The 20,697-nt window shown below is 43.4% G+C and overlaps 1 protein-coding gene across 1 annotated transcript; it reads left to right on the top strand.

The window, feature by feature from the left end:
• Nucleotides 1-1,583: 1,583 nt before the first annotated feature.
• On the top strand, nucleotides 1,584-19,324 carry AMD1 (adenosylmethionine decarboxylase 1). Its single transcript, XM_069010982.1, has 9 exons — nucleotides 1,584-2,107; nucleotides 11,785-11,871; nucleotides 13,108-13,234; nucleotides 13,690-13,792; nucleotides 14,572-14,614; nucleotides 14,712-14,856; nucleotides 15,877-15,969; nucleotides 16,056-16,211; nucleotides 17,173-19,324. Exons 1-9 carry the CDS (start codon nucleotides 1,977-1,979, stop codon nucleotides 17,311-17,313), a joined length of 1,026 nt encoding a protein of 341 aa, XP_068867083.1. The 5' UTR covers nucleotides 1,584-1,976; the 3' UTR covers nucleotides 17,314-19,324.
• The last annotated feature ends 1,373 nt before the right edge of the window (nucleotides 19,325-20,697 follow it).

Genomic DNA, 20,697 nt, shown 5'->3' with positions numbered 1-20,697 from the left:
AATGTGGAATATGGTTGGACAAAGTCCACAAACACTCAGTTGTAGTTCTATTAGCACTTTAAGCAGATTTAATCCATTGTGGCTACTGAAACTAGTGGTCCTGCACTCCCCATCCATAATTTCACGTGCATGCCCAAGCACAGCTTCTTATTTATACCAATAGAAGCATCTGTGTAGCTGGGTCATGAACTGCCTTGGGAAACTGATGCAAATTAAAGCTGATCACAATTAAAAACGATTAACCATCATTAAAACTAAGTAGTTAGCATTAAACCTGATGCAGTCCACTACACAGCCATGCAAGTGCTTGCACTGACAAAAGGAAGGAGACAGCATGGAGGTACAGAAAAACGGGTGAGAAAGGAAAACCTTTTTCTTAGGGTTGTCACAACTCATACAAAGTTAATAAAAACCAGTGAAGCCCCAGCACTGGAGAACATGGTTCTCTGCCAGCTAGTAAGGCTGTGCCACGGGAGCGTACAGCGGCAACTAGCCACCTAGGGAATGATTCACGGCCAGCTGCCTTGGGACTGACTCACTGGCTCAGTGACTCACTCCTCCGCTGGTGGACAGAGCTCACTGCCTATTATGCCGTCCGATACTATCTCACTGTCTCCTAGTAGGGACTCATTCATCTGTCCCCAGCCATCTGCTGCTGCCTGTCCCATGTAGTGCAAGTACCGTAGGCTCATCAGGGAAGACGGGATTTTCTGTTCTTCATTTGATCAGTAGCGAGCCTTTCCTCGGACTACGAAGTATTGCAACACGGAGCTTATAATGTGTTATAGTGTCGCTAAAAAATGCTTTAGGCGACCATAGATCTATGTGGTTTTCAACAATTTCTTCTAGATATTAGAAAAAAAAGTCGCAGGTTATCAAGTAATGACCCGCGCACACAGATCCGCGGTCCCCCCCGTGTACGCCCACAGACGCACATGCCCTGCCCGGTCGCTCGCTCCTTGTGCCACACACCCGCGTACCGGTGACTCCCCACTTCTCGGTCACACACGCCGGTCTCCTGGCAGGGGCGAACGGAATGGGAACTGCGCCTGAACGCTCGGCTGAGCTCCTCTTACGAGCGAGGGAAGCGCCTTACGGCGGGCGCAGAGGGAAGGAGCGCCGGGTGCGGGCGCAGCGCTGCCGCCGCGGCCCGGGAAGACCCGGCATTCTCGGGCTCGCCCGCCGTCTTTAGGCCGTGTCCAGCCCTGCTCCCCCTGGCACGGCTCACTGCTGACCACAGGCCGTGCTTCCTACCCATGCTCGGGTCGGCGCGGTCCGATCCCAGTGCGGCCGCCACAACGCGGCCCCGAACGCTGCGCTACCGCTGAGCTGTCCCTGTCCCCATCCCTGTCCCTGCCCCGCCGCCGCCCGCGCTCCATCTCCCGCTCCCTGCGGGTAGGCGGGCGGGCCGCAGCGGGAGGGACCCGAGGAACCGGCATATGTCTCGACGGGCGTCGCCGCCGCCCTATGGGAAGCTGAGAAGGGCGGGCCGGAGCGGCGGCCGCCCAATGTGCAGCGCGACCCGGCGTGATGCGGGTACCTGCGGGATATAAAGGCGGCTGCGTGCGCACTGGCCCCTCGCTTACACAGTATGGCCGGCGACATTAGCTAGCGCTCGCTCAACGCTCTTCTCTGTAACAGGGGAACACACGGACTACAAGGAACCGAACCGCATCGCCCGCCCGCACCCCCGCTCGGACTGTAACCCGCTCACGCCGCATCCGCCGCCGCGCACTCCGGGTGGTTTTCGCCCGTTTAAAAAAAAACAAAACCTTCCTTCTTCTACTTATTCCTCTATTTTTTTTTTTAATTAATATTAAGCAAATCTCCCAGAAGGTGAAACCCGCCCGGGACGGACTGAGACCCGGCGGCGGCAGCAGCGCGGCCCGTGCAGCAGCAGCGAACGGTGGCAGCCGGGGGCGGCAGTTTGGTTGTCGTTTAATTTCTGTGGTTGTTGGTTGCCGAGTTGTCTCACCATGAAGGAGAGCGGTGCACACTTCTTCGAAGGGACCGAGAAGCTGTTGGAGGTGTGGTTCGCCCGGCAGCAGCCCGCGCAGCAGGAGCCGCACCAGAGCAAGGGGTCCGGCGACCTCCGCACCATACCCAGGTCCGCGAACGGCCGGGGCGGGGTGGGGTCGGAGCGGGGAGAGGTGGCGGCGGGGGCAGCGCTCCCCTCGGGGGACGGCCGGCGGGCGGGAGGGTCCCTGAATGGCCCGGGTGTGGCGGCGCTTTGGGGGGCGATGGCGGCCGCGCCGGGGGAAGGCAGGTTCCGGGGTGGCCGTCGGTGGGGGCTGGGCTCCCGCGCTGCCGGCCGCCTTCCCGCTCCCGCGGTGACAGCATCTCCCCGCTGGGGTGACTTTTCGCCGCCCTTCAGAGACCCCCGGGCAGGGAGGCTCCCCTCGTCCCGGCCGGCGGGAGGTGGTGGTGCCGGGGACGGAAGCCATTCCGCGCCGCCGCCTCGTGCAGCCCCGCGCGGTTCCCGCTGGCAACATGTGGCGGCGGCGAAGCGGAGCGCGGAGCCGGGCGTGTGCCGCGCCGGCCGGGAGCGCCGCGGGGGGAGCGGGCGCGGTGTCGCAGTGCTGCTGGCGGTCGGAGCACGGCAGCGGCGCCCACCCCTCTGCGGCGGCACGTCCCGCTCCTACGGCCAGTTTCGGGACGAAAAGGCTCGGGAAATCCCTGCCCGTGCCGTACTGCGGAGAGTGGGGGCTCAGGCATCTCCCTCTCAGTTATTGCAAGCTGGAAAGGGAGATTCCTCTGGCTGTCGGGGCGAGGGTTGATGTTTCCCTCACATGGCCGGTGTGGCGGCGACCTCCGGCACTGCGTAGCCGGACAGGTCCCTCGAGCAGCTCTCGCCGAGGGAAGCGGGCGGTACCCGGGGACCCTTCCCGTGTCTCCCTGCGGTGCGGTGGGCACCGGAGCGAGGGAGGCACCGGGAAAGGGGGTGCTCCCTCCTCCCCCAGAAGTGTGGCCGGAGCCGCGGTTTACACGTGAGTGTCCTGGCCGCGCTCCCGGGCCGCGCCGCCGCTCCCGTCGCTCTCCCCCATTGAGGAGCCGAGGCCAATGGGAGCGGGACGCCGCGGAGGGCCGGGCCGCGCCCGTCACCCAATGGGCACGTGGGGAATGCGCTGGCGCCGCGCTCGGCGCCGCCCGGGGCGGGGGAAGGAAGGCCCGGGGCCCGCTCCGCACCGCTCCGCTCCCGGCGCACGTGTTCGGCACCGGCTCCCGCCGCTCCCCGCCCGCCGCCCAGGAATGTGCCTGCGCCGCCTTTGTTAGCGCAGGAGCCGATGGCCACCTGCCGGCACACGGGGCGGCTCTGGAGCCGTGCTGGACAAGGCGGGCATGAGGCGTCTGTACTGCAGATTGGCAGGGCTGTATTTTGGAGAGGGACAGTGTAGAAACGCTGGAGCTAGATAATCTTTAGGGCCCCTTCCAACCCAGACCATTCTCGGATTCTATGGAATACTTAGACTTCTAACTTGGAGGGTCTAGCTATAGATCCACAAAAAAATGTGTTCTGGAAGTGTCAGAAAATGGTAGCTGCAAGCTTGAAGTACAAAACAAAATCTGCAGAACTGTGGATGAGCTTGCAGTGACAACAAAAATGGTATGTAGGTGGGATCAGCTGACACAGCTGGAAAAGGCAGGCTTGTCCTAAGCAAACAGGGCAAATCTGCACGTTTTACTCATGTCAGTAGTTCACCTTCAGTATGGTCAACTGTTCAGCTTTTCAGGTTCGGGTGGTAGCTGGAGGATCTGGCTGTCAGTGTATCCAGATCTGCTTGTGCATATCACTGTTACCCAACGATCTCTGGTCAGGGAGCTTGTAATAGTGTATTTAATGTTGGGAATATGTTGTTGATGGTAGCAGCTCCATTCAGAGATGTATCCTATTTGTCTTTTCCTTTGTTTTGGTATTTCTCAGCAAATTTCTCGTTTATATATTGGTAGACTTAGCTATTCACAGATCTGAATTGGCAGTGAGCAGATAACTGCCTTTTTTTAAAAAAAAATGAATAGCCCATGTTGTGTGTGCATCTGAATGCTCATGGTTAGTGGAAGCTTCATTTCTGCTGTACCAGAAGCACTGAAGAATACATTTTTACTTCTGTCCTGTTGGTGTAATGAGGTAATATGCTCATCTGACTTTGACTTGTGAAACTATTTAGATCTTTCTGAATAATGTACTTAACATGGAAATCATCAAATGTGGTTTTATAGCTCTGAGGCTTAGTGGTGTAGCAGATACAGGGTAACAGCTTGTACAGTTAATGTCCAGGTAATCCTGGAAGGAAAATCCTAGCTGAAATACTTGCAGATGATGTGAGCTACGCAGGTGCTTGAGGAGTCCTGCAGTGTTTGACTTAAAATGTGAAAGATTCCCAAAGTATTTTTGTGTTAATTATGCAGATGTAGTTTAGAGGTGGCATTCTGCAAATGCTTTCCTCGCTGACACATTCATGCTCTCTGGTCTTCCATTTGTCAGCTCAGACTCGTGTTTGCAAAACTGCAAACGTAACTTTTAAACTGCTCAAGAGCATTTAAGGTAATTGCAGTGTAGGTACCGGCGCAGTTCCTTTGTGTGGTTTAGATATGGCTGTAAAGTTTTAATAGAGTGGATAAAAACTGTTAACTGTTGAACGTGTGGTCTTTAACACTGTCAGAGCTGTGAGCAGGCTTTGAAGACTTTTGTGTTAATTGGCTCTTAATACAGCATGTTAATCGAAGTTGCTTACTTTTTTTGGCAGGAAGCTGTGATATGTCTGAAAGTGCTATTAACCTGAGTTTGCTTGTAATTATCAGTGATACTGTGTTTCTAGCATGAAACGAACTTCTACAAACATTCTCTTCTGGAAAACCGTCAGAATTAAGTTACCTATTACAGCTGATAGCTGCAAATGAAAGTCCTGAATACAATGTATCCTGCTATGCTAATTCTATAAAGGGATTGAATAAGCTAGTTTATGTTGAACAGAATCTGAAATCAAAGCTGAAAGTGTAGAACAATAGCTAAATTAGAATCAAATTGCAAACCAGTTGAGCTTGCCTTTTGTATTGTGATACCTGCTTAGTAGTGAAATGTGAACCATTCATCTACTGAATGACTAAGCTGGTGTTCGAAGCTAAAAATTTCCATGTTGTGTATGCTTGTTAGGGACTAGATATTTTCAAGTCCTTGCTGGATATCATCATCAAAAAAAAAAGCTCTTGAGCTGATGCGGTTAAGACTTTTTTTTTCCACATTTTTTCCTCCTGTAGGCAAACCTGCTTTCTGGATCAAAGTTTGGATTGGGTGTAATGTATTTCAGAAAAGATCTGACTGTCATTTAAATACATTCAATAAAGATCCCAACTAAAAAGTATTGAACTTGAGCTCTACTTTGTTGTTAAGTTTTGGGGTGGTTTTGCTCACTTGTTAATGAGTTAGGCAGAAAGGTCTTGTGGTTGAAATAGTTACTGGCAAGCATCTAAAGATGCCTACCCTGCTTATATTCAGCAGTGGCATGAAGTTAATGTTTTCGTGGTCTCAAAATAATTTGCTTTAATTTGCTTGTTCTCACTATGCTTTGTAAAGCATGTTTTTTTTCTAAAAAAATAGCCTTAAACTATGTATAGAAAGCAGAGGGTTTGCTGAAAACATGATGAACGTGCTGCAAGCCCTGGATTTCCATGGTGACTGTGTGGTGCATTCACTATCCCCACAGTAAAATAAGCTGTTTATTCCTTCAGATGATGTGCAGCTATGCATTTTCCATCTCAAGGGTTATCAGGATCTTGAATGTACAGAAGTTTGAAACCATAAATAAATGATGCCAGTGTTAAAAGTTCATATCTCAACCATTCAGCCCTGAGGAATACACTGAAATTAAGCTTATTTATGGACTTCTAATCTGCTTCCTATTTGTCTATGTTATGTGGAGAAAACTGCATCAATGAGCAGCATGGGGTGACACTGATACCACATTCTGATCCTGTGCTACAAGAAAGCTCCCAAGCACTATCCAGTCAAGGATTTGATAGGAGTCCTGTAAATCCTTGCTTTGTACTGCACCCTGTAGCCTGAGTGAGCTCACTGCTGCAGTGCCGCTGCACCTCTGCCCTTCCCCCAGTCCTGGGCAGTGTTTCCTCAAACACTGACGGTACAAGGAAGCTGGGCCATGAACCCTGCTCTGCTCTTACTCTGCCAGTGCTTCGGAACAAAACTGAAGTGACTCTGGAAATAAGGCAGGGGTGTGCTAAGATAAGGGCTTCTGTCCCTGTGTACTTGCTGAGCTTTTTTTATGGGCAATGCAAGGTTATCTGGAGAACTTTAAGCAAGAGTGCAGTCTTCCCCTCATCAGAATGGATATTAATCAACTAGATTTTAGATCGGGTTCAAAACTACAGGTAAAATGTTTTCTTGTAACTCAAAATTATAATTAAAGAATGGTTTTACACAAAGGAAACAAGTCCTTTTATTCTCACTACTGCTGATTCTGATACTGCTTGCAGGAAGTGAAGACTTAAGTTGAAGGCTTTCTGACATTTTCCTACTTTACCGCTGAAGCATTTGGTTAGTCACTTTCTGTCAAAGGTCTGGGCTATTAGTGAGACTCTGTAGCAAATAAATAAGCAGCTATTGGTGTATTCCTCAAAGGGCTTTCCTAATGGTTGTTTGCTCAGCCAGGAGAACGGGAAGACTTGGGGCTTTTGGTGATACTTGCTGCTTTACAGTATGTTCCTTCTGGAGAAAATTACACTCAGATTTGCCCTGAATGTTGCTTGTAGGTCTTGCTGTGCCTCATGGTTCCTTAAACACTTTGGATGTCCTTGGATATGAGAGACTTGGGAATACCCTTTGAGTATCTTTGGATGTAAAGGATGGAGTCCCCATTTCATGTAACTGCAATAGTCATGTAAGGCCTGCAGCAGGAGGAATATGCAGCCTTCAGAGCACTATCTGTGGCCATCTTTGTGCCATTGCTGAAGTATTTTGGTTTCATTCGGTAGTGATGCTCTAAAGTAGTTGGCTTGGGACTTTCTAGGTAAGAAGGATTTTGTGAGGAGTACTGCATAGAATCACTTTCGATGTGGATGCAATTTTCCGTTCAGGTGCCTGTCTCTCTAGATTAAGTGTATGTCCCTGGAGAGCTCCTTAAGTTTAAGATAAGGGAGATGTGGACAGTCTCTCTGTATAGATGTGCTCAGAGTATATAGAGGGTGTGACACTTGTGCACCCCACAGATACTGCCTAAGTAAACTTACCAAGTTGCAAATGCCCTGAGCCTAAACTCAGGCTGTGTAAGTGGTTCAAGGTAATCTATCTTAAACAGCAATTTATGAATTATTTTTGTAGTAGGAAGTAATTCACATGCAGCTGTCTGCAGAGAAATACACTAATGGCTGGGAGGTGATTTTAAATGCTTGTGACTTTTGTGTGTTTCCTGCCTGTTTCAGGACACTTGAAACCAATGTTCCAGCTCTGCTGACACTGATACTTAGCCAGCTTTCGTGTGTCTTGGCTGCATCTCCTCTGCATAGGCAGTTTAGACACAGTTTTAAGTTTGGCTGTCTAGATCATGGTATTGGTAGGAATTTGCCTATTTAACTGTAGCCTGCTAATGAGGTAACTGATACCTATGTGGCTCCTGAAAGTACTTAGTAGGTAACAGGGAAGGGATAAAAGATTGCTCTGCACTTGAATGCTTGACATTAAAACAAGGTCTTACAGTCAAGATTAAAAGGCTTATTACTTTTGGTACTACAGAATCGTCAGCTGTTCTATTTTAATGAAAAGCTATGCAAGAGTATGTATGTGGTTTAAGCTGTATTTAGGAGTTCCATATGATTTATTTGCTAAGAATTCCTTCCCTACTGCAAAACAGCTTTTCTTTCCAGTGCTGTCTAGCTGCCTTAGCAAGGTACTTCTACTGGGGTGGTGTGCTTGAGGAGGCTGTTGTTGCTGATAGGAATGAATTCTTGATGTAGTTCTTAATCTCTTCAAATTGCTGTTCAGGCAACTCTCCCAGTTGGCCTGAAACAGCAGTATTGTGCCTGGTATGCTTGACTCTTGTTAAAGAATGTGTTTTACCCCGAAGGTAAAGGCTCAGAAGAGGCCAATAACTTGCATTCAATAGCATGGTTTTATCTGTCAAGGAAAACTTCCTTCTGAAATAAAGGTGCAAATACAATGCTTTGGAGCTTGGTTGAGAGGCACTGTTCACTATTCATTAGCAACATGAAGCACACTTCCTACAATTAAGCTACTTCTCAGTTATAGTAGCTTTCCCCTACTGACGTACCTGGTTGGCAGTTTGAATGGAAGCTATTTGTACTCTGGTAACAAGTCTGTTGATAAGGCACTAAATATTGCAACACAGTAGATTGTAGGAGTAGGATAGGAGTAGATTGTTAAACTCGGTTGGTTTTTTTTCCCTTTTGGGATGTTCAGCTAGTCAAGTGTAGAACAAATAGCTTTTTACCGTTCAAGCAAGGACAGTTCTTCACACTTGAGTAGATGTATTTCATTTTAATTTGCTATTCTCTGAGAAGGTGCAGTCATTTCAGATGAATCATGCTTGCCCATTCAAGAAACTAATTTGACTCTGGATAAGTAGCAGTTATTTGAAAAATCAGAAATGGAATCTTACAGATTTGAAGTAGTCAATAAGCCCACATAAGTGGGGAGTCCGTCTCAAGTGTGTGTCTGCAGGTCTGCTGCAGAACTTGCTTCCAGTGAGAGCTGCCAATGATTCTCATGGATCATGTTCTACTATGCTTGAGTATAGGAAAGCATTTTCCAAACTGGCGTTGTCCTGATGTCTGGCTATGGGAAATAAGTTAGGAAATAGTAATGCCTTGCACATTGATCATTGAATGGGGAATTTTGATGAGCAGAAGTCCGTGGTGGCACTTTGTTGAGAATTAGCCTTACTCGGTTACCCTTTTTCAGTTGGAGGCTTTGCTTCCAAGTTAAAACTTAACTCAGTTGTGAAATAAGTAGTGTTCTCAAAAACTTGAGTTACTAACTTAGACAATTTTTACTTATTACTGAATAGCTGCAATATGTTTAGTGATAACCATTGAAATACTACTTTTAAGGTTGATTTTGTTTCTTCGTTTAAGTGTGGGTAGATATTGCTTGTCTCAACTAGTGACATAAATTATGAGGATCAAAAAAAAAGGAAGAAATACAGGAGTTAGACTTCTAGTGAACTTAATCTGCTTGGTACAAAGTAGTCCCAGATATTCTTCCTTGTGTGCTTTAAACAATAGCACATGCCAAACACTAAGGTCATCTTGTTTAAATAGATTATGTTGGATCAAATCCAGCCTTTCTTTAGTTTTCTGTACTTAACTTTAACATGCAAATAGATACAGGCCAGTATCCCTGCAGAACTTCTCCCTAATGTGGCAAAGTCTCATCCTGGGTGCTGCAATCCTTTGTTAGTCTACATATTCTTCTAGAGCAAGCCTGGCATCTTGTCTGTTTATAAAGTTGTGGAGTTTTCCCTTAACGCTGCTCTAAACAGATCAAATTATGACCTTGCCCTTGATTTCTGTAAAGGCTGAACACAACATTTAGTGTACACTTACCTGTGGCTTCTGTAGTACAATAGTGAGGACTATGATGTGCAGAGGTCCTGTGCAACTGTGGATTTCAGCCATAGTACCTAAATACCAGCTGTAGCACCAACAAGCATAATGGGACTTCCTTTGCTTCGTGGGCTTTGGACTTAACATGCAGTAGTGTATTGTTGGTGCTATACTGACCCCTCCCTGGACTGCCAAACTTGTTACATCTTCCTCTGCTAATATGTGTGATGCTTAGAGGAGCCATTTCCCTGAAAAGGGTGGACAGAACTGTACTACAGGGATAAAGTGTCACTTGCCTGCATAAGGCTGAGGTTTTTACTGTCTGACCAGATAAGAAGCTTGTGAAGGCTGAGACGTATGCTCTTGCAAAGCCTAAGATAGTTATGTGCCCATTAATACTTAGGCAAGTACAAAATCAGATTTGTAGTAATGTACAAATGGAGTTAGTACAGCTCAGTATCAGGGAATTCTTCCTCACCTTTCACAAATGCAATGTCAGATGCTGGGTTTTATTTAATGGCAGATAAAATGTCAATAGGGTTGCTGGAATGATCTGAACAATCTCATACATTACCTAGTTCAGTTTACAGGAAGGGTGACTGGCAGACTTATGCTGGTGTGTTGTAGCCAGAGGACAAAATTTGTTCAGATGTGCACTTAATTATGAGGTTTTTTTAAAATGCATAGGATTTTCCTAAACTCATTTTTAATACCTTCAGTGTCATTTAAAAGGAGAGTATAATACGAGTTTGTAAGTTAAGTATGTTCTGGTTGAATCAAATATATATAAATACTATTCTGGTGTAATATATACTTTAAATGGGAAATCCTCAAGTATTAGTAAAGATACAGAATTCAGTTTCAGGGGGCATTCTCCTGAATAAGTAAATTCATTTAAGGAGAAGTTAAGGCATTTATTTTCTGGAGTGCTTAGAGAGGCTAAAAAATATCTGGATGTTTTAATTATGCATACAACAGAATCTAAAACTTCATGAACTCTCCAGTTTTCTAAGAGGAGAGACTGGTGGCTGCAGGAGGAAGCCTGTTGATGTGCAGTGAGTGCTCTGTCATGGATCACAGCCACGGGGCTTTTGCAGTGCCAGTAAAGGGTGAGAGGTCTGACTCCTGAAGAAGGATTAGGCTGACAGTTTTATATGGGCAAGCTGAGCTTGCTTGGTGATGAAAAATTGGCAATTCTTTCATGATCCCAGCTCCTGCAGTTATTCTAGCTCTGCTGATGGGCAGCTTAGTTTTGTGCTGGGTTAGTAAATCTCTTGGCTCATGACATCCCTGAGGACAAGAGCCAGCACGAACCTGCAGGTGGAATATGCTGTGGGAAGGGAGAAGTAGGACAGCTGGCAGTCTTGCAATTTTGTGACGTCAGGAAGCTGTATCTGTTTCTGTCTTATTTATAGGAAAATTGACTATATTGGATTCTGCTGATCAGGTGTAGACACAAGACTGAACTGACAACCAAAGTAGTTTTTTTGCAAGTCTGTCATTCCTCTTGAGTACTTGAAAGTCTTTTGGCTTAATTTGAGCCCTTGGTTTATTTTTTTTCAGATTCCTTGTAGAATGAGTAATATTAGTAAAGAATTGAAATGTTAAACTTCTACCACCATACTGAATTCTAGCACCATAGCTACAATTTGCACTGTATGAAGGAATTGTGTGATCCTGGTTGGTCAAAGAGGAATTCAGGCCATTGAAATCTATTAGTTTTTAGGTTTTCATTTAAATTATGAACTTGACTCTCAACATTCTGTTGTATGCATAATTAAAACATCTTAATGATAACTTGCTGGTTTATTACTCTAGTAGTTGCCAATGACTGCTGTGGTTGAAGTGCATAGAAATGCAACCTAAAGTGTACCTTAAGTTACTAAACAATTAATTTTGTCTTAGTACATGTGGGATGCAGGATTTAAGGTCATCCTGACTCTCCTAGTTAGAAGCTTGAGGTTGCTGTTTGGCAGTTGTCCGCATGCAGGAGATCACAGTATCAGACTTTGAGGAATACTGAGCCATCAAGAGCAAAGAATTCAGTATTACTGTATTGTGAGAGACAGTCCTTATATGAAGTCTTCCCATTTTGTGCTTTCAGACCCAGTAACTCAAGACTCTAGTCTTGTTTGGGCTTTTTATCCAGGGCTCCCCCAAGCTTTGATTTGTTTAACCTGTTGTTTGTGCTCTTCTATAATTTCTTCACAGGATTGAGTGGGACAAACTTCTGGAGAATGTGCATTGTTTGATCATAAGTGTGACAAAAACTGACAAGCAGGAAGCTTATGTACTCAGGTAAGGCCCTGGCTCATTCTTTTAGTCCCTAGGAGGGAAAAAAGTGAAAGCTGTCATATGTGATCCACTTGGCTGAGAATCCATTGTTGGGTTAATGTCCTGTAATTGATGGCTACAATTTGCAGGGATCTTCTGTTCAGAGGTGCAGATTTCTTCATTAGTTGTTTCTTTTTTCCTTTAACCAAAAGGATTGACAAAGCTGTGGTGGCTTTGCACCTCATCACTGAATTTTGTCCATGGGTAAATAAGTATCCCCAATACAGAATTTTAGTGTTACTTCAGCAGAATAGGCTATAGATGTCACTTACAGATCAGCAAAAAAACCTTATCAGTAGATCAGCTTTAACTGCAGATACTACAATCAAGTAGAACAACTCTTGCAGCTGACCTAAGGGTATCTGTAAAACTGTAGCTTTCCTGAAACCCTGGAATTTTTGTGTTATGCTGAAGTTAGTTGTAAGGACACTACTTTTGCCATGTGTTTTTCATCTTGCAAAATGCTTTCTTGCTTTTTCTGCATGAACTTTACAGACACATTTGACATTCTCTGGTTTACTTCAGATTACAAATACTGAAGCTTTTGTACTCTGAAAGACTGCCTTGAGGGCAAGGTTGTGCTAAGAGCAAGCTAGTCAAAGAAACTGCTCAAGTCTTGTTTCTTCAAGACTCATATTTAAAGCAAAATCTTGAAAAGAGTAACTAGTTGGACTGCATCCTGGATGAAATTTAACCTTGACGTCGATTTGTAAACTGCATTCCAAATTGAGTTATTTAAGCTAATTTTTACTCCCACTGTTCAGTTACCTGGTGACAAGATACTTGTTAAGCATGTTTAAATGTTCTGGATGCAGTATCAATGCCTATCTCCAGTTCAGCTGGGCTGTAGTTAAGTATCTGACTTAATGTATAGTTAATTGCAGTATTTTATTGGTAAGGCATATCATATAGCTGTGCCTGTGTACCCAAATCACAGCATGTTTGTGTTTCTGGGATGGTTTGAGGGTGTCTAATGTGTGTGCCTTTTCCTGTAGTGTGACAGCTCTGCAATATCATGCTTGGAGCAGGTATTTGTTTTGGGAAATCATAACAGCTCTCAAATGTTAGCTGCATTCTATTGATTTATTTGCTGACTATGTTTATTTGCCATATGCTGAATGTATTTGGTTGGGATAAGAACCAAGACCTGGATTGTTTCATGTAGAGCACTTAATATATTCTTAACACCTTTTTTTACAGTGAGAGTAGCATGTTTGTCTCCAAGAGACGTTTCATTTTGAAGACGTGTGGTACCACCCTCTTACTGCAAGCACTGGTTCCCCTGTTGGAGCTTGCTAGGGAATACAGTGGGTTTGACTCAATTCAGGTAAGGTGTCAAATCTTCCTTGAAATGTACAAAAAGCTTTTTACTACTATTCAAATCTACTCTTTTATTAAGTATTCTGAAACTTGGACATTAATGTATACTTCCCATAATGGGAAGATTGTAATGTAAGATTGCTCTGCTGTAGCATTTGCCCTTTTATTTGTCTCTTAGTGGGTGCTAACTAACAAATGCTATTGTGCTGAGTTACTTAAGAGTAACTGGGACCATGCTCTCTCTAGTGGAAGACAAGTTTGGAACTAAGCTGTCTCCTGAAGCTTAGAAATTAAGATAGGGATAACCATGTGCTTCTGAAACAGGAATACAGGCAGCAGTGTTTTGACAATGAAACCTTAGGTCCTGTGAAGGTTCATCATAAATGCTTGCATTTTTCTAAATTCTTAGATTCAAGATGGATGGATATATTCAATATCTAAGATGCACCTTTCTTTTTTCAGAGCTTCTTTTATTCACGTAAGAATTTCATGAAGCCTTCCCACCAGGAGTACCCACATAGGAATTTCCAGGAAGAAGTAGAGTTTCTTAATGAAATTTTCCCAAGTAAGTTGGTGAAACTTCAGCAAAGTTGGGTGAAGGGTTGATGTTACGTGAGAAGTGACGAGCAGTACAATATGTACAGGCTGCCAGACCAAGCATTCAGCAGTCCTTGCATAAAAGTCCAAAGATATAAATACTTATTTTTTGAATTCCTGATACTAGCTTGCCAAGATCAAAATTTAAATCATACTAAGCTTGACATTTAACACCTCGTATCAGCTTCAGACTTCCAATCATTCTTCAGAATCACTCTGTGGAATTCTGAAAGCCTTATTGAAAAGCTAGGATAGTAATTTAAAGTAAGTAATACACTGAAGAAAAATGTGGGCTTTTCTAGGGGAAGTTACTATGCTAAAAACTGAATTTAAACATTTAATACAGTTTAAGACTTACAAGAAGAATCTTAAATTTTAAATAGTGACATGGAAGCTGTGGTACTCATCTGAGTTATTTGAAAATAAATGATAATCATAAATGCATTTAATAGAGGCTTTAAGAGTACCAGGGTTTCTTTCTGTGCATAGCTAAACTGTAGTATCAATTTCCTGGTAGTAGCCTCTCAGCTGGGGTGTCCAGACCCACTTCGGAGGGAGCTTGCTTTTCTTATTATTAACTTTGCATTCCTGAAGTTAAATACCTGGTTATTTGATACAGCTGCTGACTGCATCAGTGAACCTCGTGGGGTTCTGTGAAAGGCCTGTCTTTAAATAAGAAATGACTGTAATCTTTTACATAAATGTTCAGCTGTGGTACATTAACTGGAGGCTTTTTGTCTTGTCTAGATGGAGCAGCTTATTGCATGGGGCGTATGAACTCTGATTGCTGGTATGTATGTGAGGTGTTGGAAGTCTTTGGGGCTTACAGTAGAACTTAACTTGGTGCTGTTAACCTGTGTTACATAATTGATTTGTGCTATATGTAGGTACCTGTACACCCTGGATTTCCCAGAGAGTCGGATATCCAATCAGCCTGATCAGACACTGGAAATTCTGATGAGTGAGCTTGACCCAGTAGTTATGGACCAGTTCTACATGAAAGATGGTGTTACTGCAAATGATGTCACTCGTGTATGTTTGCTTGAAAACTAAGGTTTTTTGGAGAATGGTGGAAACAGGGCAACAAAATGCTTCTTTCACTTACTTTTTAATACAAGGTTTATTTTGTGGTAGGAGAGATGATGTAGAAAGTGTTGGGTTAATACTTTGGGAGGAAAATGAATTTAACTCTAGAATGTTTTTGGGGAATATGACTTCATGTTTTCAATGCCCTTCCTTTAGTGAAAGGAGCAATATGCAGTGCTTTGGGTGATTGGAAGCTTTTACTCTGAAGAATGTAGGAGTAGGAATAAAACCACAATTTGAGTAGCTTTGAAGGATGTACGTTACAAGGAGTAAGGCTTAGACCGGAGATAAGGAATGCAAAGGTTAAGTAGGTATCAAAATCAGGGTTAAATCATGGAGCCATTTGGATGAGGGGAAGGGCAGGTTTGGGGTCTAAGCATAACTTGATGAGCTTGCCTGTTCTTCCCCTTTTCCCAGATGGGAAAGTCACATGACATGAGCAGATTTTCCTGACAAGTACCCTGACTTCATCTTGTTTTCCATCTTAGGCTTTGATTCTCATACTGTATTTGCTATTGAGATTTGGCTGTAGCTCAGGTACTGTGTGGTAAATCAAAACACTTGGGATTCCACTTCTTTCTGGGGTATAAAGTAGTGTATCCTTACTCTGAAGTAAACGTAAACAGCCTTCACTTTGTGGATAGTGGTTGAAGAGAAGCTCAGTTTTCCATTTCAGCAGCAAAAGCAAGTACATTTTGGAATTCTAAGCTGTTTCCTTGTCTTGGATGGATGCAGCTGGGCTCTGTAAGAGGCAGTGGGATAGTCTGCATGCAGCTTGTCACTGCCATTTATGTAGTGACAAGATGCAGAGCAAAGTCATCTACAGTGGTACAAGTAATCAGGGTGACTTGTTATTTGGAGAATTCTGGTGTCCTGTTTGCTGAATAGATGTTCATTCTGCCTTTGAGTTAAATCTAAACAAGTGTAAGGATGCATGATAAAGAGAGTTGTTTAACTTTGTTTCAGATGAGTGGAATTCGTGACCTGATACCAGGTTCTGTTATTGATGCTACAATGTTCAATCCTTGTGGGTATTCAATGAATGGGATGAAATCGGATGTAAGTTTTACACTCCTTATTAATTAGCATTGGTAATTAAAAGAAATAAGTATTTGGTGGTAATAATACTTTAATTTTTTTTTCAGGGAACTTACTGGACTATTCACATCACTCCAGAACCAGAGTTTTCTTATGTTAGTTTTGAAACAAACATAAGTCAGACCTCTTATGATGACCTGATTAGAAAAGTTGTAGAGGTTTTCAAGCCAGGAAAATTTGTGACAACTCTCTTTGTTAATCAGGTGAGTTTTCTTGCATTTGCTTATCAGCTGATGAAATACACATAGATACAAATGAAGCAAGGCTAGAGATTTTTACTGGAGATTAACAGTTTCCAGTTTGCCTCTATATTTAGGTGGTAGTTTCTTTGGAAAGTAAAAATACTCTTCAGTCTTGCTTTGTATTAAATCTGATCTTCAGAAAACTTCAGAAACAGTAAGATGAGGCATCCCAGTCTCAGTATTCTAATGACTTCCTGTGTAGTTCTGTGTAGGCATAATTTCTTGCTTTGACATTTTTCTGGATTTGCCTGCAACTCAGTTGTAGAACAGCTGCTGTTAATGGTGTTGCTCTCAGCTAATCATAGAACCACAAAATTATTTGGGTTGGAGGGGACCTTAAAGATCATCTGGTTCCAACCCCCTGCCATGGGCAGGGGCACCTTGCACTAGACTGACTTGCTCAAAGCCCCATCCTACCTGGCCTTGAACACTGCTAGGGATGGGGCATCCACAACTTTTCTCTGGGCAACCTGTTCCAGTGTCTCACCACCCTCATAGTGAAGATTTTTTTTTCTAGTATCTAATCTAAATTCACCCTCTTTCAGTTTAAATCTGTCACCCCTTGTTCTACCACTACATGCTCTTGTAAAAAGTCCCTATGCAGTTCTCTTGCAGCCTGCTTTAGGCACTGGAAGGTGCTGTAAGGTCTCTCCAGAGCCTTCTCTTCTCCAGGCTGATCAGCCCCAGTTCTCTCAGCCTGTGTCCGTAGGAGAGGTGCTCCACCCCTCACAGTGGTTCAGAGAACAGCAGTACTATATGTAGGGAGCAGAATCACTGCTTGGGAATTAAACTTTCTGCACCACTGTCAGGAAGAGTTTTAAAACATGTTATTAACACTAAGAACAATATATGAAATGCAGTGTGCTAATCCATCTCTAAATGACAGTTTAAAAAGTAACTTTTACTTTTTTTTGTTTTCTAGAGCTCTAAATGTCGCACAGTGTTTTCCTCTGCCCAGAAGATTGAGGGGTTTAAACGTCTTGATCACCAGATTGCCCAATTCAGTGATTATAATTTTGTTTTTACCAGTTTTACAAAAAATTGCCAGCAACAGCACAGTTGATTAAGAATGAAGAAAAAGCGCAAAAAGAAATCCCATATAGAAGGTGGTGGTTGCTTTCTAGTTAATGATTCAGGGGGCCATGCTTTCCACTCCCACCACCTTGTAGTTGTGGAAAGCCCTAGGTGTAATCATAGTATAACCATTTTGAATTGTATGCATTATTATATCAAGGAGTTAGATATCTTGCATGAATGCTCTCTTCTGTGTTTAGGTACTCTATGCCACTCTTGCTGTGAAATTGAAGTGCATGTAGAAAAATCTTACTGTATGAAACTTTACAACACTTGTAAAAATGATTCAGGTAGAATTACACACACTATAGTTTTTCTCCAAGTATCACCAAAAATTCCCCACAGACAAGGCTTTCGTCCTCATTAGACTTCAGCCTCAACCTACTCACTGGGGACAGTTCTCTGTTAAATTGTCACTCTTTTATTTTTAATCTAAGTTGTGATTTAAGTCTAAAACAGTTTTTGATGAACTTCTATGATTTCTAATGAAACTGATTCCTAATTAACACTTTCATGTTTGGAAAAAGTTCTTAAAACAGTTACAAATTGTTTTGCTACTACAGGTGGTGGTTGATTTATTTTTAAATCGGGCTGACTTTTCATGCTCTAATAAAGCTTCTAGGAATTTGCTCAGCTCTCCTGTAGCACTGGGCTAATGCATTGGTCTTTCACCTTTAGTAACTTGGGTATCGGTACTAGTGCAGGCTAAGTTTTGTCTCACCTTAATGCTCGTTTGTCTGTCCGCATCCCCAAGCTGTCACACCGCTACGCAACGGCAGAATTTGATGAAGGTCCAAGACTTGATAGGGGAAGAGCTGAGCCAGGCTTCAAGTGCTTTGGCATAATTGTGTGACAGCTTTGCAAAGTGCAAGTTCATATTGGCACCAGGCATTTCTGTCCTAATCACCTGTTATGTCAGAACAGGAAGCTGGTGCTCCTGAGCACTGGCAGGTAGGGCAAGTGGAGGAGTGGAATTTGCCAGTCTGGGTGTGTTGATTGGTTTGGATTATTCTCAGTAAAACCTGTGACCTGCCACTTTGGACTGTAAAGAGTGCTTCTAAACTGGTCCAGTGTCACTTCATTTGTTGTTCCAAGCAAAGCTAGTGCCTCTGTCTTGTGACAGTCCTGTGACATTGTGCATGTGACTTATGTTGTACTTGAGTGTTGTGACTTCATCTGTTTTTTTCCTCCTAATTGCTAAGGTGGTTCCTCTTACTGTGACTTGAGGGCATTAAGTGAAGGCATAGAACAAGAACTGTCTGGGACACCTGGACAGAAGTGAAGTAGAATGCTATTCATGGAGCATGAATAAGTGTGTAATTCAAAGTCACTTTAATGAGTATTGACTAAAATGCAGGCTTTGAAAAGCTGGCACACTTTCAGCTGTTTGTTTGCAAAATACTGGGATTTTAACAGCTGTGAGACCAGCATGTTAACAACAAAATTGAGATTATTTTTCCCCTCTTGTCCTTGCAATGTTTTGACTCTTTCTGGTTTGATGCAATGGTTCTTTTGTTCCTTCTGTATTTATAAATGAAGCACTTTTTCAGTGCTTCTAAACTAAAGTCTGCTTGGTTAGAAATCAAGTGGTTGGAACATTTTGATTTTTTTTTAAGCATATTATTGATGTTCTTTACCAATGTTATCAATTACATGCTGTAAATGGCACTAATGCTTTTTGGTGTTAAAATTGAGGACCAATATTTCAATGGGGTTTTTTTTGTTCTTGCATTATCCAAATTGTTCTGACATTTTTTGGCTTGAGGTCCTTTAAGTAGACTGAAGATCCCTTTTCAAGTAATACTGAAAGAATGCATCTTATAAAAAGAAGCATAAGCCTCGTCTATGAAAATGAAAGCTGTTGAATGGGTTATTGAACTATCTGGGTGATCAGGATGGGGGGAGTATGGTGTTTATAATTTCTGTGGTGTTAGACTTTGATCATTTAAAAATATCTGTACCACAACTTAATGCTTCAATAAAAGTTCGCTTAAATTGTTTGTAGTGATGATCTAGCAATCCTACCCTTCACTCTCTTCATGCATTCTGGTACCAATTCTGGTTTAATTCTGAAATAGATTTCTGTCCTTACTGTCCTAATTTGCTCTGCCCTTGTAGGGGATGCATCTCAACATGCTGGCAGTTTAAAATGAGGAAGCATGTGAAATGAAGCCAAGTTAAAATGCTATGCTGTTCTTGAAGCTAAAACCGTTTCTCTAAATGGACACAAATTCATTGTCTACATCTAACCTGTATCTTTTTCTTGAGCATTAAATATTCTAAATAGTCCTCTGAATTCAGACAACTGCTTCTAAGTAACAAACTGGCATACATTTATGGTACTTAAGCTTAGACTGACTTTGAGAGGTCAAGGTGAGATTTGTCTCTTAAGGTAAAGTAGGCATGTACCTAATCTGCATAGTAATCTAGGCCAGAAGGTAGTAGCTAGGAATGTCAGTGCGAAGCAGATGTAACCAGCACAACTGAAAATTCCTTGAGTTCATGTGGTAAGTCCTACAGGAAGAGCAGTTGCAGTTTAATCATACTTGCAAAGCTCTAGCAGTGCTGATAATCCCCCAAAGTCACCTAAGTATTGCGTTAGTACTGGAGGTCTAAAACCTTTAAATTGTTTAGTTCTGGGTACAGGTTTCATTAGTCACCAGACATAACCTGTGATGTGTTACATACCTCTGGTGTTCTGGATAGTAAATAGTAACTTGTAGTTATTTCAAGTACTTAAGACCTTTTAAAATGCCCAACAAACTTCTATGAAAATAAGAAATTCCAATTTGCAGCATCAAGAGAAGCCTGTCTTAGCTATGACAAGTTAGCAGTAATCTACCTCTGAATTGTACTGATGGAGCTGGTGAAAGATCTTGTCAAACCACTTTTAATTATTTAGCAGCTGTCCTGGTTAACTGGAAAGGTCTGAGTTGGCTGGAGGGTAGCAAATGTGATGCTCACCTACAAAAAGGGCCACAAGGAGGATCTGGCAGCCTGACCTTGTTGCCAGGGAAAGGTTATGGAGCAGATGATATTGAGCACTGTCACAAAGCACAATATGTGTTTGTGAAAGACAGGACTTGATTGACAACCTGATCTCCATCTAGGGCATGCTGACCCACTCAGTGGATGAGGGAAAGGTGGATGGTGTCCATCTAGACTTCAGTAAAGCTTTAGATGCTGTGTCACAACATTCTGGAGAAATTGGGTGTACTGTTTGCTGGGTTAAAAAACTGGCTGGGTCATCAGATCCAGAGAAGGGGGGGGGTGAGTGGTGCCACATCCAGTTGGTGGCTGGTCACTAGTGGTGTTCCCCAGGGCTCAGTGTTGGGGTTGCAAAGCTTGGGGGTGTCTCATCCAGTGGCAGGGG

This window comes from Aphelocoma coerulescens, chromosome 3 (genome assembly GCF_041296385.1).
Source record: "Aphelocoma coerulescens isolate FSJ_1873_10779 chromosome 3, UR_Acoe_1.0, whole genome shotgun sequence".
In the NCBI taxonomy this organism is placed as follows: Eukaryota; Metazoa; Chordata; class Aves; order Passeriformes; family Corvidae; genus Aphelocoma; species Aphelocoma coerulescens.
This window is presented reverse-complemented; position numbering and strand designations above follow the sequence as displayed.

Coding starts and splice junctions, on each gene's coding strand:
- AMD1 (XM_069010982.1), top strand. CDS start 1,977: ATGAAGGAGAGCGGTGCACACTTCTTCGAAGGGACCGAGAAGCTGTTG. Junction 2,108..11,784: donor GACCTCCGCACCATACCCAG/GTCCGCGAACGG, acceptor ATTTCTTCACAG/GATTGAGTGGGACAAACTTC. Junction 16,212..17,172: donor CAACTCTCTTTGTTAATCAG/GTGAGTTTTCTT, acceptor TTTGTTTTCTAG/AGCTCTAAATGTCGCACAGT.